Raw genomic sequence first — 15,506 nt, 5'->3', positions numbered from 1 at the left:
ATCACACGGATTGCCAGCTTGGGTTGCAACATATCCCCAAAGATCGTGCTGGAGTATTTTTTTTTCACACCACTCACCGATGATCGTCAGTACTTTTTTACCATGTAAAATAAATGTCGTGGCCATTTCTACTGATACGATTAGATCTATTTTACAACCATATTCCGTGTGCAAGATTTGTAACCTGAGCTGGACTTATGCGGTGCCCAAGTGTTGGGAGGGCGGCGAACGAATCCTGACGATCTAAGACAGTGAAGCAACCCCGCACCATACGTGGCCAAACGGACTGTGACTGATGGGCCGGCCCGACTGCCCGCAGGCCAGGCACAAAACGGGTCGGACCCGACACGACTTAAACGGGTCGTGTAAGGCACGCGGCACGCCTCGGACCGTGTCTGGGCCTGGAGGCTGGGCACGTGGGCTGGCACGACACGGTTTGTTTAACGTTTTTTATTTTTATTTTTTAAGATAAAAATAAAGCTTAATATATTAATATTAACTCAAAAAACAGCTTAAAATATCAAAATCTGTCCAAATAATAGCCGAACAGGCCGAAATCGGTCCAAATAACGGTCTAAAATATTAAAATCCTAGCAGACCAGCGGGCCTGTCATGCCGACGGGTCGGCCCGATTAGAGGGCGTGCCGTGCTTGGGCCTGGTTGCGTGGCACGTGGGCCGGGATGGCATGACCCGTTTAAGAATCGGCCAAAGCGTGCCGTGTCGTGCCTGGCACGATTGTGGCGGGCCGGGCCGTGCCATACCGGGCCGGCCCGTTTGGCCAGGTATGCCCCGCACGTCTTGTAATCTGTATGGGCCGGTCTATTTCGGATTTTATTTTCCCACGAGTTTGAGAAAGTTCTAGATCGTTCCCGAACTACTTCCACCGTTTTCCTTTGTTTTAGTTCTGTTTTTTTCGTATCATTCCAATTTTAATCATTTTCTATTTTTCTATTCCCCACCTTTTTTTCAAAGCCCTGAACCTTTTTTTTAACTCGTGAACTTTATCAATTTTGTTTCCAAATCCATAAATGTTTTATCATCGTGAACATTTTAGAAAGCCATGCAATATTTTTTAAAATTCATATTTATCCTTAATTTTTTGGAATAGCCGAATTTTTATTTATTTTTAACCTGGGTGTTTGGTCGCTTTTACATTGACTGAGAGCTCCTAATTAATGCCTTTAGCGCTAGCTAGGAATGTGGCGCTCGCGCGGCATCTTAGAGTAGTTGCGCTTCTCTTGCCTTGCTTGCACTGGGAGTTGACAGCCGACGCTATCGTCGACCGCTAACGTGCTCCTTGGGTGTTTCTTAGACCTCATGAATTAAAAAAATAAATCACGGGTTTTATAAAAAAATGGACAGATATTTTTAAAAAATTTGTGAACTACAAAACATTGGGTAATTTTATAAACAATCGAGGACTGAATTTCGGAAATTAACAAATTTGGAAGACTTTATGACTTTTGAGAAAAGTTCATGATTCAAGAAACGCTCACCAACTTGGAGAGAGTTTTTGAGTTCAAAAAGGGTTAAGAATTTGGAAAAAAATCAGGAGTTGGTGTTTTTTTTTCAGTTTGAATAAACTTTGCAAAACTAATGAAGTTCACGATTTTGGAAAAAATCATCATTTTTTTTTACATTTCTTACTTTTAGAAAACTTCACGAAATTGGAAAAGCTGCACGGATTTGAAAAAAATCTCCATGCATTTGAAAAAAGTAAAAAAGGAAAAGGAAGTAGAAAGAAAAAAGGAAAAAATGTAGAACAACAAAAAGAAAAAAGAAAAACAAAAACCTGATGATAAACCAGCCAAACAAAACCGGAAAAAACAGACACAAATGGAGTTGAATTTTTTAGCTTTGCAATGGAAGCGCAACAAGAAGAAAATAAGTAAGTCGGCACAAAATGTAAGTTGTCACAAAATGTAAGTTGTCCCAGATGGTTACTCGGTTTCGAAGAAGACCATGAGGTTTGGAGTTTGAATCTCACCCCACTCTCCTACTTCAGGGAACGTCTTCTGTAGCAAATATTTATTCCATTTTCTTACAAAATTCTATCATTTTTAAAAATGAATCAGGTTTCAAAATTCAGAAAAATATTTGAAAAAATTGGGCAATTGTTGAAATTTCAAACATAATTCTGGTACGAGCAATAAATATTTGAAAATCAATTTTTTTGAAAGCATGATATGTTTTTAATTTTTTCAGATTCTTGATATGTTTGAAAAATTTGAACTAATAGAAAATCAAATATTTTTCAGTTCCAATGCTTTCTAAAAATTCAAACACCTTTTCATTTTTTTAAATAGAAAAGACACCACTCCACGCCCTCGCCCCCCTTGTTAAGCTGTATAAGACGAGGCAAGTTGGGATTATATTTGTACCAGATATATCATCAACATGAACGTAGGACACGAGTGACGTCGCCTTGGCCCGCATAGTTTTCTTTATCATGAATTGCTTGCGTTACTGAATCAGGAGCCAGTTCTTCGCTACGCAACATAGGGATGTATGTTGTTTACAGGTCCGGAGAGCCACACAACGGTTGCAGCTTCCATTCTTCAATAATACAAAAGCTAAAGCATGATTAACATTATTTTGAGATCTCCTAACATGAGTAGATGCATCTTTCCTTTTTTTCCATGAGTTAATTCAACTCTTGGACAAAATCTTTGCAAACTTTTTTTTTTTTTTTTTTTTTTTTTGTGTGTGTGTGTAGCAAAAAACCTTGGACGTGAAGGGGGAGGAAAACCGTGTGGACCTGTGAAGGGAAGGGAAGTTTAACCGAAACGCCACGGAGGTTTCCGGGAACCGCACAGCAGGACCGGACCAAAGACTCCGCCTTTGCTCCCTCCCGATTTCATCCCCAATCCTGCACCAAATCCGCCCTCGCAAGCAATCGAAGCAGCCTCGATTACCATCAACCTCGAGAGAGAGAGAGAGAGAGGCGATTCGATTCGATTCGATCTGATTCGACCTCGCGCGGCGCGGAGGAGGAGGAGGAGCGATGAAGAAGATCTTTGGGGCCAAGAAGAGCCAGGACCCGCCGCCGTCCATCCAGGACGCCACCGACCGGGTACGCGCGCGTCTCGTCCTCATCCTACCTTCGATTGTATGCTAGCCGGGGTCCGATTCGATCCCCACCTCATCATCTCATCCCATCTCATCCATGGCTGGATGGCTGGGCAGATATACAAGCGGGGGGACACGGTGGACGAGAAGATCAAGAAGCTGGACGCGGAGCTGGCGCGCTACAAGGAGCAGATCAAGAAGACCAGGCCGGGCCCCGCGCAGGAGGCCGTCAAGGCCCGCGCCATGAGGATCCTCAAGCAGCGCAAGATGTACGTATGCTCAACTAGCCTTGCAATTGCTAGACAGTGATAATGAGTACGAGTACTACCTGCTGCTGCTGCTGCTTAACTAATTGGGGAGATGCAAATTTTCCCGAGAGATGCCCATCAGAGGTCTACTAGATGAGACGGCAAGCTAGCTGCATTCACATGACAGTTTGTTAGGATTTTCTTCTTCTTCTTCTTACCTAACAGGGCACACCTAAAACATATGCCAAACTAGTTGTATAAAACGATTTTAGATTGCTTCACATTCTCTTATCGTACTAGTCGGTAGCTTCTTTCTACTCTGCATCTAGGGGCTCCATGAACAATCATCATCCGTTGCCAAACAGCGCCGAAAGTTGTCGAGGGAATCGAATCTCCAGTATGCTCTGCTGTAAGAGTTGCACTGGTAGCCAGTGGGGATATAAGCGTTTGTTATTGGGCCAGGGACAACTAAAAGGAATATTCCATTAATTAATAATGAGACTGCACTACCAATGCTCGCCTAAAATGTCAACTAGAATATGTGGTTAGCCAGACCTACTCTCTTTTGGTCATCCAGGAGCTAGTACGAGTGTTGACGAGTCGTCAAATAAAATGGTCACGTGAGAAGGTAGCATAGCTGAATCCCGAGTCTGGTTGGCGTGCTTTGACACACCTTTACATTTCTTTTCCTTCATTACAATAGACCATCTTTGTGTAGTTTCAAAATTTCCTTGTAGGTAAAGGTTGTGTCCTTGCAGAAACTGCTGATTTGGAAAGCAAAGCTAGCAAGTTCTTGACATGGATAAGATAAAAATGAAATGCTCTGGTTCTCCAAGATTATCCTGTAGCATTTAATCATTCCTTTTGTGGCAGTAGCCTATATTAGCCTAGTGCTCTAATCTTTGTATTCCGTATGCGCTTTCCCTACAGGTATGAAGGACAGCGCGACATGCTGTACAACCAAACTTATAATCTTGACCAAGTTGCTTTTGCGTCGGAGGGAATTAAAGATGCTCAACAGACTGTATGCTGCCTTCTTACTATCAAGTTTGTGATATATTCTGGTTCTGGCGCTCAAACTTATGTTCATGTGTCTTCCATTTAACAGATGACTGCAATGAAGGCTGCCAATAAAGAGCTGAAAGGGATGATGAAGACTGTCAGGATTGAAGATATAGATGTATGCAGCATCCTGTTTTGTACCAGATTCATTATTATTTGCTTGCTTATTTTTCCTGTCTAATTTTGTTTGAGTTACATTTCAATCCATACCTTTTTTTTATAATCCGCAGAGCATGCAAGACGAGATGATGGATCTTATGGATGTGAGCAATGAAATACAAGAAACTCTTGGTAGAAGCTACAATGTCCCAGATGACATCGACGAGGAGGAACTTATGGGCGGTATGGCTCTTATTTCTTGTTGGCTATTCTTGAATATTTCAAACGCTTACCGAGTCAACTATTTTTCCTTACAGTGGTTACCAGCTAGGAACCACTCTTCAGTTCAAAGTTTTGTAGTTGAATTTGATTCAGTACACTCTCCAGTTTATATCGGTCTTAGGTTTCATCTGAAACATTTCTTTGGCCCTTTCGTTGTAAGACTGGTTTTGTGTCATGCATGTGTTAATTTACAGACAAGACGTTTCTCCTTCTGCTGTTCTCATTTTGTATGTTGGAAAATGCAGAGCTTGATGCTTTGGAAGCCGATATGGACTTTGAATCGAATTCAGTCCCATCGTACCTCCAACCAGACAAGGAGACTGATCTTGATTCTGAGCTTAACTTACCTGCTGCACCAAGTGGTCATGCAGCAGTCCCGGCGAACCGGCAGCAGGTATGTCAATTGCAAGACTGACTACTTCAGTTTCTGTTCACATTGATTCTCATGCTGATATCCCTTGAAAGAAATCAATGGTTCATGCCATTTTCGATGCAATCACAGTGTTTGAAGTTGTAAACGGGTTTCTTTTATCTTGTGACATGATCTAAGTTGACAGGATAAATGCTTGAGATCATTATCAATGTATTACTGAACTCATAACTCATGTGTTTTGGGCTCAAATTCATGGTGCATGCATATGTCGTTGGTTTGAACAACTTGAGCTTATAACAGCTTGATCTTTATAATAAAGTAAAGAAACACACAGAAGGGGATCATGCAAGCCATTTTCATGCCAAACATGTGGTGTGGGATGGATTTAATCATGAACTTCGAAGTCTCCATTGAACACCTCAGATGGCACATACTTTAATTTGCTTGATTCCCTTGATTGCAATGTCAACACTTGTCAACCAGTAGACTAATTTGCTCTACTTACTTTTGTCTGTTGGTGCAGGAGGATGAAATGGGACTGCCTACTGTGCCGCACGCGTCAATTCGTACCTGAAATTAACAAAAAAGCTATGGTGTAGGTTTGATCTCGTTGTAAATGGTCCGCACTTTGTTTATGCATGGACAAATTCATTGTATCTTGCCTCATATACCACTGCAATTCGTTGAACGATGGAATGTCTCCTCCGCATTGTGTTGGAGTAATAGTGAGTGATAAAGGGAGTGTTCTCTGTATGGTTGTACATCCTGTTGTTAGTATGTCTCTGCTGAGTTGAATTTTGAGGTGAATTGGTATCTGCTTTTCTGATAATTAAATTATGGGACGTTGCTAGCTCTGGTGTTGTCTGTCATGGCTTTTCCTATCATCTCATCTCATCCTTCGTTAAGTTGTATTAGGCATCAAGAAAAAGAAGGCTGTATCTTTGTTCCATGAAAATCCCGTTACGAGTGTTTGAAATTAAGTGTACTAGTAAATTATCTATTGCTCCATCCTAAGGACAAGGACTACATATGCTCCATCCTAAGGACAAGGACTGTATGCATGCCCTACAATCCCCCGTAAGCTCCTTTACCTAGTACTGTTATACTTTTCTTGTTTTATGCACCTATATCCGTGTGTTCACATTCATTTGTTCCGTTTACACATCGAACAATTGATCATTGTGATTGTTCCTGCTTGATACAAGGTATTTTACTTTGATACCCAGAGAACAATAAAGGGTGGTGACATGATAACGTGCCAGTTTTGGATTCCATTTTTTCACCTTCAGGTTCATGGGAGCAATAATAAGGCAAATGACTACATACTCCTGCCCTACAACCCTCTGTAAGTCCTTTTACTTGGTACTTATATTGTGGTACTTCTCTTTCTTTATGCACCTATCTCCAATGTGCCTACATTCATTTCGTCCCGTTTATGCATTGTGATTGTTCCTGCTTGGTCCAAGATATTTGATCTTGATTCCCATATATGGAATAATTAAAGTAGGACTACATGGTACCACACCAGTTTTGGATTCCATTTTTTTCAATCTTTAGGTTCATGGGAACAATAGTAGATTAAAAGAGACAAAAATTAGGACACATTTCAAGTACCCTGCAGACAATAGCCGAAAGAAATTGTCACATGTGGATACTGGTTACTATGTCTAAAGTACAACATCTAACAAATATAAGCAACCTGCAAACCAAATTATACTTATGCATTGTTAGAAATCAGCAAGCAAACAAACAGAGAAATATCAAGAACATGGGATGGGGCACACATTTTTACATGGAAAACCCTTGCCGGAAAAACCACGGGCACACAACGGTGATCTTTTGCTGTATCAGGAGAACCCACAAATACATAGACTTGCAATTGAGTCGTCAACTCATCCTGTGTGGCATGTCATGGCATACAAGAGGTATATATAGGTGGTGTATGAGTGACTTGAGTAAAAATTCAGAAATCTGAATAGGACTCTGCTTCGGTAGACCCTGGTTTCTCACTAGGATTCAGACCTTATGTCAACATGCATCCCTTGATGTAATATAAGCGTGCTGAAAGGCACGGAACGAGAACTAGAAGATGGTTTCTGGATGAGTATTTGGTATGCCTCCTGCATGGTTGGCCTTGCTTGGGGAGAAGATTCCAGACAAGATAAGGCCAGCTTGATGAGCAGAGCTAAGCTACTCTCTTCTGTTGTTATTGGTGTTGTCGGCCGTTGGTCCAGAATATCTTTCACCATCATTGATTGTTCGCCGTTAGAAAGACTACCATCTAATAGATTCCTTGGATGCTTGCCCATCACTAGCTCTAACACAACCACCCCAAAGCTATAGACATCACCTTTCTCTGTCACAACAGATGTGTACGACAGTTCTGCACAAAAGCGCCGAGAATATTAGAATTAGGAATAAATGGATAGAGACAAATTCTTCTGATGCAAGAAACAAGGTTATACTAGTACATACCAGGAGCTATGTAGCCATACGTTCCTGCTAGTGCACTCCAGTTTGATGAATCGGGCTTAAGAATCCTTGCTGTGCCGAAATCCGAGACAAAAGCCTTGAAGGATGTATCAAGCAAGATGTTGTTGCTCGTGATATCTCGATGTATTATAGGTGGACTGCATTCGTGGTGCAAATACGATATGGCTTGAGCAACATCAGTTGCAAGAGCAATTCTTTTCTGCCAATCTAATTCCTTTGCTAGCTCCTCGTTTTCCAATGTCCCATGGAGGCTTCCCTGTTGAATGTAGTCGTAGACAAGAAACTTATATGCTGGATGGGAGCAGAATCCATACATTTTGACAATGCTTCGTTGTCGTATCTGTGATAAGATTTCCATTTCACTGCGAAATCTTCTTTCGTCGTCCAACTCCTCTTCGGTGTGATGAAGCTTCTTCACAGCAACCAGCTGCCCGTCTTGGAGTTGTGCCTTGTAGACTTTGCCGTATCCTCCTGTTCCAGTGATGTACTTATCATCGAAGTTTTGGGTGGCCCTTACAATATCATCAAATGCTAATCTTCCATGGAAGTTCCAAACAGAGAATAAGTCCCTTCCTTCAGCGGTAACACCCTCTTGTTGTTTTCTCTTCTTATGAGTAAGTATCATTATGACAACAATTACATCAATAATTCCGAAACCCACCACAAGAACAATTGGCAAAAGCAAACCAAGTATCTTTCCTTTTTGGCGAGCAGCTACTGGGGTTGAATAACAAGGTGGCAGGCCAGAGATGTTACCACACAGACCTTTATTGGGAAGAAAGCAACTTGCTGAAGCATTTTGGAGTAGGCGTGTTGGCGGGACCGGTCCTTCCAAGATGTTGTAGGACACATCGAGTGTTGAAATGCTCACCATGCCTGCAAAGGAGGATGGAATGCTGCCATTGAACTGATTGTGTGATAAATTCAGAACTTCTAGCATCTGCAACTTGCCGAGTTGTTGCGGCAACACACCACTGAGGTTATTGTTGCTCACATCTAACATGATTTGCAAGCTTGCTAAATTTCCAATGGCACCGGGCAAACTTCCACTGAAGTTGTTGTTGTTGATCTTCAATGATTGCAGTTTTGTCCACCCCCCTAGTTCCTCAGGTATCAATCCACTCAGTCTGTTCCTAGATATATCAAGGTATCCTAAATTGCTCAGATTTCCTATCATTGTAGGTATGGATCCAGATAATTGGTTCGATGATAGGGTCAGTTCATATAGATTTGCTAAACTGCAGATTTCTGGTGGAACCTCACCGCTGAGATAGTTATAATCGAGTTTTAGTTCTACTAGGTTGGACAATTTTGAAAGGATTGTAGGTATGGAACCTGTAATCATATTTTGTGCTAGATGTAATACCGTTAGTTTGGTAGATGCACCTAGATTTGGTGGGATCTGACCAGAGAATCTATTTGATGCCAAGCTCATCCTTATGAGTTGTGGATACACACCAAAATGCTGCGATATATCTCCTGTAAGTTGGTTATCCTGAAGCTCAAGATGAACCAAACTCGTACATGTTTTTAAACTCCTTGGGATGGGGCCATTGAACATATTGGAAGAGACACTGAGAGATTTAAGTCTGCCACCTGAACATATATTTGCGGGTAAAGGTCCTGAAAATGAGTTGTACGAGAGCGCAAGTTGAACAAGGTTTATGAGATCTCCGAATTCTTGAGGAAGAAACCCTGACAATTTGTTACTAAAGATTTCCAGTTTTTGGAGGCTTTGCAACTTCCCAAAAGTTTTTGGTATTGATCCTGAAATTTGGTTCAGTTGCAATCCTAAATATTCAAGTTTCATCAGATTGCCAATTTCCTGGGGGATGGAACCGGTTATCTGATTTTTATAGAGGGATAGTAGTACTAGCTTGGTTGTATTTCCGAAGATGTCAGGAATAGTGCCAGATATTTGGTTGTCGGACAAGTCTAAAAACCGGAGATTCAGCAAGATGCCGAATTCTGAAGGTATTGGACCTGTGATTTGATTGTTGTAGAGAGAAAGTATGTTCATCTTAGTGAGATTGGTTATGGAGATTGGGATTGGGCCTGAAAAATCATTTGAATGAATCTGAAGATTTTGCAAATGGACTAGCCTGCCAAGTTCTTGGGGTATAGGCCCTGAAAGTTGATTATCATAGAGGTAAAATGTATTTAGTTGGGTCAGATTTCCAAGGGTCTTTGGTACCATGCCGGTTAAGGTGTTGTTGCTTAGCTTTAGATCTTGAAGGTTGACAAGCCTTCCAATCTCCTCAGGAATGGAACCTGATACCATGTTTTGGTGAATGGAGAAACCAGTTAACATTGTTAGGTTACCGAGAGACGCAGGGATATGTCCCGTGAGTCTGTTAAATGAGAGATCAAGCTGGGTGAGACTTTGCAAGAGACCAAACTCAAATGGAATTTGTCCTTTGAGATCGTTCATGTATAGGTCAAGATAAGAAAGTGATGATAGATAGCTGATATTAGCTGGTATTGGACCATGAAGACTGTTGTTGTTGAGGTCAATATATGCGAGGAATGGAAGAGCGGAGAAGTTGAGCTCACCAAGCTGGCCACGGATGCCAGCACCGGGCAGCGAAATGTTGGTCACCACCCAGGGCATGCGGCGGCCATGGCGAACAGCCGTGCACATGATGCCCGTCCAGTTGCAGGGGCTGGTGTTTTCCTGCCAAGAGCTCATCTGCAGCGCTGGGCCTGCTAGTGTAGCTTTCCAGTGGAGGAGTGCCGTGTGTTGAGACCTCGGCGAGATTCCTCGGTGGTGCTCTGCATGTGCTTCTTCCAAGAGAAGAAGACATGGCACTAGCAGTAGGCAAAGGTAGAACAGATGTCGCATTTGGCTGCCTAGTGTTTGCATCTGGAATTCGATAATGTGTTTGGCTAGGGGATCTGATTCAATACACAGTGCAACCCTGTTGATGAGTATTTAACCAGTGTGTCATCCACTGTTATGAGGTCCTCGGTCAACACGCAGCAGTTGAATGGATGCTTTATTCTTTCAAAAAGGAGTTGGCTCAAAGTTTTTTTTTTTCTTCGAAAAGGAGTTGAGTGGAAGCTGCTGGTGGATGGCTTTTCTTCAGTGTCTGCGGCCAGCTATTCCTTCTCCTTTCTTTCTTTACTCATGCCTGTGGAAAAACGACCCAGGAATCCCTAAAAAGGCAGGGACAGAATTCCGGCAAAATTTGCAGTTTTCCTACTTATGCACTGAACAGAATTGAGGTAACATTGCGCAGTATATAGTTTTCATTTGATGGTATCTCCTGTTTCATAGCATTTGAAATGTTTATTGGGCCATGTAACTTCTTCAGTTGGCAATTCACTTTTGAGCTGGTACGTCGAACAAAAGATTTACCTCAAGGACTTGTTACTGGTTGCGCAAGGCAACAATTCATTGCAGGAAAATTCACTTGCTGGAATTCTGTCGATGGTAGAAATAAAGCTTCATGTGTTGAGTTTTGGTCAATACAAATCTTGGATCACAAGTCCTGTTTGAAGTCAGGGAAAATGAGGTAGTGGTTGCAACTTTTGGAATTCAAAGCCTGTATGTACAACCAAGCAGCATCATTAGCACACTGACTGAAGAAAAGTTCCATTCTAAAGTGGGTTGATTCGGTAAACTTGTACCTACTATATACCTGCATTCTGCTTTATGTAGGTGTTGATTGTTCTGCCGGTCAGGACATGCATGGGAGGAGTTATTCTCTACACGGTTGAACATCCTCTTCTTAGTATGTCTGCGATTGCACTAGCCGAGTTGAGTTTGCTTCTGGCATGAAGAAGCAAAAATGGCTGTATAATGATTCTGAGTATATTTGTTAGCTTATATTATTGCTGTGAATAACGAGCTTATCCTAGCTTCCTCTTGCCAGTAAAAGAAACCACATAGGATAGGAGGGGAACATGCAAATCTTTTTTCATGCAAAACATGAGCCATATGATAGATCAGGTCATGAGCATGGAAACAATTACACTACCTTTGTTGCGCGCCTCTGGCCTCTCGTTCTTGAGCTTTGAAACCTCTGCCAAGACAGCACCTAACCAGCTTGAGCTTGTCTTTCAGCCAGTGGAATATTGTACTCCCTCTGTCCCAAAATAAGGTGTCTTGAAATTAGTACAACTTTGTTCTAAAGCTAGTACAAAGTTAAGACATTTATTTTGGGACGGAGGGAGTATCTGATCTGGGGCTTGCTCTACTTTTTTTATGCTTGTGCAGGAGGAGGATGAACTGGGACTGCATGCCTACAGTACAGTGCCGCACACATCGTTCCGTACCTGATCTGAATCTTGACGTTGATCGATGATCGAATCCTTGGTTTGTGCATGGACAGAGATTTGGTGTATATATGTTTCCTCGTATGCCATTTCAATTCGTTAAAGTATTGAATATCTATCTCACTATATTTTTTTCTCTTGGAATAACAGTTGATAGGGAGCTGTTCTCAATACATCCTGCACTGGCTCGATTGTCTTTTCAGGTTGAATTCTCTTGTGAGTATTGGTGCATTTGGATTGCGCCTGCAGCACACGGGAAGGACCGATGGGTCTGGCGCGAGCCAAATTATTGGATCTCAATCAAACGCAAGCATCGCTTTGGTCAACGACCAGAAATTTGGTGGGGCGTGTCAGTGCTCTAAACAAAACAGGCCCCGTATACACATACCGGAGAAAGCAAACATGGAATGACAATGCTTATTAGAAAGTGTTAGAGGGGGTGGTTGTCTGAACTCACACAATAATCCATAGACTATATTATGTAAAGCAAATCAAGAGTATTATGTAAAGAAAGACAATCATCCTCATCATTATATATCATCATATTTGATGGATGGTCTTTGAGTGGATCCCAAGTGCGACGTATGATGGTTAACGTAGGGGGACGCGGTTGCTTCTTATACCAATGGGTTTGCTGAATATGCAACATAGAATTGACAATTGTCGGCACAGCAAAGCGCGTGGCTGCTTCTAGTACCTTGTTAAAAGTGAAAGCACATAACACATGACCTCGTGCTGCTTGTGCTTGTGGCACTCCGACTTGTCTGCGTGGAGGAGGGATTGGTGGCTAGGGTTCCCTTGCATTCTGGTTGAGGGTTACTTCAAGGAGTGTATTTAATTTTCGTACCGTACGACTTAAGTATTGTAGATGCTGATATTTTTTCATATAAATAAAAGGATTCAGAAAATCAACACCTTTGGGCGATGTGTTAGATTTACAATTTCAGGATCTTTGTACCAAGCAAACACATGAATGTCGATATCTCATCCCTCAAATGCTGCCTTATTTCTGCTATTTTCGTACATTCACCATATATACTATTGATGTGACTACCTACCTGTAATTACCACACGACTATGTTATATGCCTTCAGTAGTTTCAATTGTTCCTCAACTTCAGGTCATTTTGGAATCTTAACATACACAATTATGCTGCTACCTTTGTACACAGATATAAGACATTTTAACAGTCCAATTTAAACTGCAAAATTGTCTTACATTAGTTTACCGAGGGAGTAGCAACTAGCACTTTTCTGCACAATTACTAGGTGCCTGACCGGAGCGGATCGGACGGCTGCGCACGTAGATCGGACGGCTGCCCAGGTGGTGGATGTTTAGTAAACATCCATCGATGATGGATGCGTAGCAGCCCCCCTTTTTAAGGGATAACCAAACTTTATTCAATCAAATTCCACACAAAGTGGGATACAAGATTGGTTATAGGGTTGGGTGACCTCTATCCTTTTGGGTCGGGTCTATGAGTGAGCAATATTAGGCGTTAGTTAACTTGCAATTTTGTTAATATTTCTTAACTGGCGCCACATGCGTTAGTTAACTTGCAATTTTGTTAACTGGCGCATGTGGCGTTTTAACTCGACCGGTCCATTTAGGCGCTTGTGATGTTTTTTTAATTAGTATGAACTTATTTGAATATCGATAATTTTTTTAAAAAATTCAACGAAAACCTTTTAAGATCGATGAACTTTTTTTTAAGTTGAATGAACTTTTAAAAAAAATACATGAACTTTTGTTGAATTTTTATGAACTTTTTTCAAATTTATTGAACATTTTCTAAATTGGATGAACATTTTTCATTTTCAATGATTTTTTTTCAAATTGATGAACCTTTTTAAAAGATAAGAACTTCTTTTTAAATGGATGAACCTTTTTCCTTTAAATCTGTAAACCTTTTTTGATTATATATTTTTTCGTAACAAAATAAATGCAAAAAAGGAAAAGAAAACTAGACAACTCTCTAGTGGGCTGGCCCATGCTAGCAACACTGCAGGCGCCGGATCATTAACGGATGCCTGCAGGGCTGCATAGGAGCTCCCGCTCCTACCACCGACGCGTCCCCATCGGCGCCCTCGTCCAAGCCACGTCGACCAACCTCCCCGTTGCTCTACATGATCGAGGTTCGAGGGTAGCCACACAACCGCCAACTCCCTCGACCTCTAGTGCTCACCGTGCCTCAGGTTAGTATGTGCTGCTTCGCTCGTGCTCTCCCAATATGATGAATGCTGCAACTTCTGGCGATTGACGCCACAGATGAAGAGAACCGGGTGGTTGCTGCTGATTTTACACCGATTTCAGGGAAGGGAGACGAGCTGGCCCATGAGGGCAAGTTCCCGCACACCACATGTTCGATGAAACACCGAGCAAGGAGGCGACCCGACCCATGCCGTCACCCATCAATCTTGAAAAGTCACCATCTAAAAGGTTATCCCAGAAGGTATAGGGCCAGTTCTTTTCATGTTGTAATATTCTCCAGAATCATAATTCTGGAAACTGCCCACAGATATTGTCTGGCCACAGAATTACGTGTCCAGTTCTTTTCTGTGATTCTAGCATATAATTGTTGTATGAGTTGTCTGTTGAAATGTCTCAAATGCCCTTAGATTGAAATGATTGATGAATTGCTAACACTTGATTATTTCTAATAGTTTATGTATATAATATGAAAACAAAAAAGAGCATTATACGAGACTCCACGGGATCCTTCATTGCGGCATCCGCGAGTAACATCCCTGTGACGCCCTCGATTTAATCGTACGCTAAACATATACGCAAATGCGTACGATCAAACCCAAGGACTCACGGGAAGATATCACAACACAACTCTAGACACAAATAAAATAACATCAGCTTCATATTACAAGCCAGGGGCCTCGAGGGCTAGAATACGAAAGCTCGATAAACACACGAGTCAGCGGAAGCAACAAATATCTGAGTACAGACATAAAACATGGGGTGCCTTAGAGAAGGCTAGCACAAAAGATACAACGATCGAACGAGGCGAGGCCTCCTGCCTGGGAACCTCCTAACTACTCCTGATCATCAGCGGCCTCCACGTAGTAGTAGGCACCGTCGGGGTAGCAGTCGTCGGCGGCGGGGACCTCCATCTCCTGGGCTCCATCATCTGGTCGCAGCAAACGGATCAAGGGGACAAGGGGGGAGCAAAGCAGCGGTGAGTACTCATCCAAAGTACTCGCAAGTCTTACATTAGAACTATTCTAATTATGCATCAGTATCAAAGAAGGGGGGGTGTATATGTGGGCTGACTGCAGCAATGCGAGAATAGAGAGAGAAGGCCTAGTCCTATCGAAGACTAGCATCTTCAGGGTCTTGCAGCAATAGACGAGAGTAGAACAGGGGTAAAACATTAATAGTCATATTGTTGCAGCAATATTAAAGTGAGGTCACGCCTAAAGATCCTCCCTCGACTCCCTGCAAGGAAGCAATCCCGAGGCAAACTAATTCCAGTTAAGTAACAATTGTAGTTGTAAAAGATCGGGGCACAACTCCAAGTCGTCCTGTAACCGTGGACATGGCTATCCGAATAGTTAATTTTCATCCCTGCAGGGGTGCACCACATGTCCCG

General features: G+C 42.1%; 2 protein-coding genes across 2 annotated transcripts; one reads left to right on the top strand and one right to left on the bottom strand.

Annotated features, from left to right (window-relative positions):
- Nucleotides 1-2,772: 2,772 nt before the first annotated feature.
- LOC123441976 (vacuolar protein sorting-associated protein 60.1-like) lies at nt 2,773-5,984 on the top strand. The gene is made up of 7 exons (XM_045118333.1): nt 2,773-3,074; nt 3,188-3,339; nt 4,249-4,342; nt 4,427-4,498; nt 4,611-4,722; nt 5,007-5,155; nt 5,658-5,984. The coding sequence occupies exons 1-7, from the start codon at nt 3,006-3,008 to the stop codon at nt 5,706-5,708; spliced, it is 699 nt and encodes a 232-aa protein (XP_044974268.1). The 5' UTR covers nt 2,773-3,005; the 3' UTR covers nt 5,709-5,984.
- Nucleotides 5,937-12,803, bottom strand: LOC123440918 (MDIS1-interacting receptor like kinase 2-like). The gene is made up of 2 exons (XM_045117763.1): nt 7,610-12,803; nt 5,937-7,517 (listed from the first exon to the last, which is right to left on the bottom strand). The coding sequence occupies exons 1-2, from the start codon at nt 10,488-10,490 to the stop codon at nt 7,144-7,146; spliced, it is 3,255 nt and encodes a 1,084-aa protein (XP_044973698.1). The 5' UTR covers nt 10,491-12,803; the 3' UTR covers nt 5,937-7,143.
- Between the last annotated feature and the right edge of the window lie 2,703 nt (nt 12,804-15,506).

Source organism: Hordeum vulgare, chromosome 1H (genome assembly GCF_904849725.1).
Source record: "Hordeum vulgare subsp. vulgare chromosome 1H, MorexV3_pseudomolecules_assembly, whole genome shotgun sequence".
In the NCBI taxonomy this organism is placed as follows: Eukaryota; Viridiplantae; Streptophyta; class Magnoliopsida; order Poales; family Poaceae; genus Hordeum; species Hordeum vulgare.
Note: the sequence above shows the minus strand (reverse complement) of the source record. Positions and strands in the feature narration are given on the sequence as shown.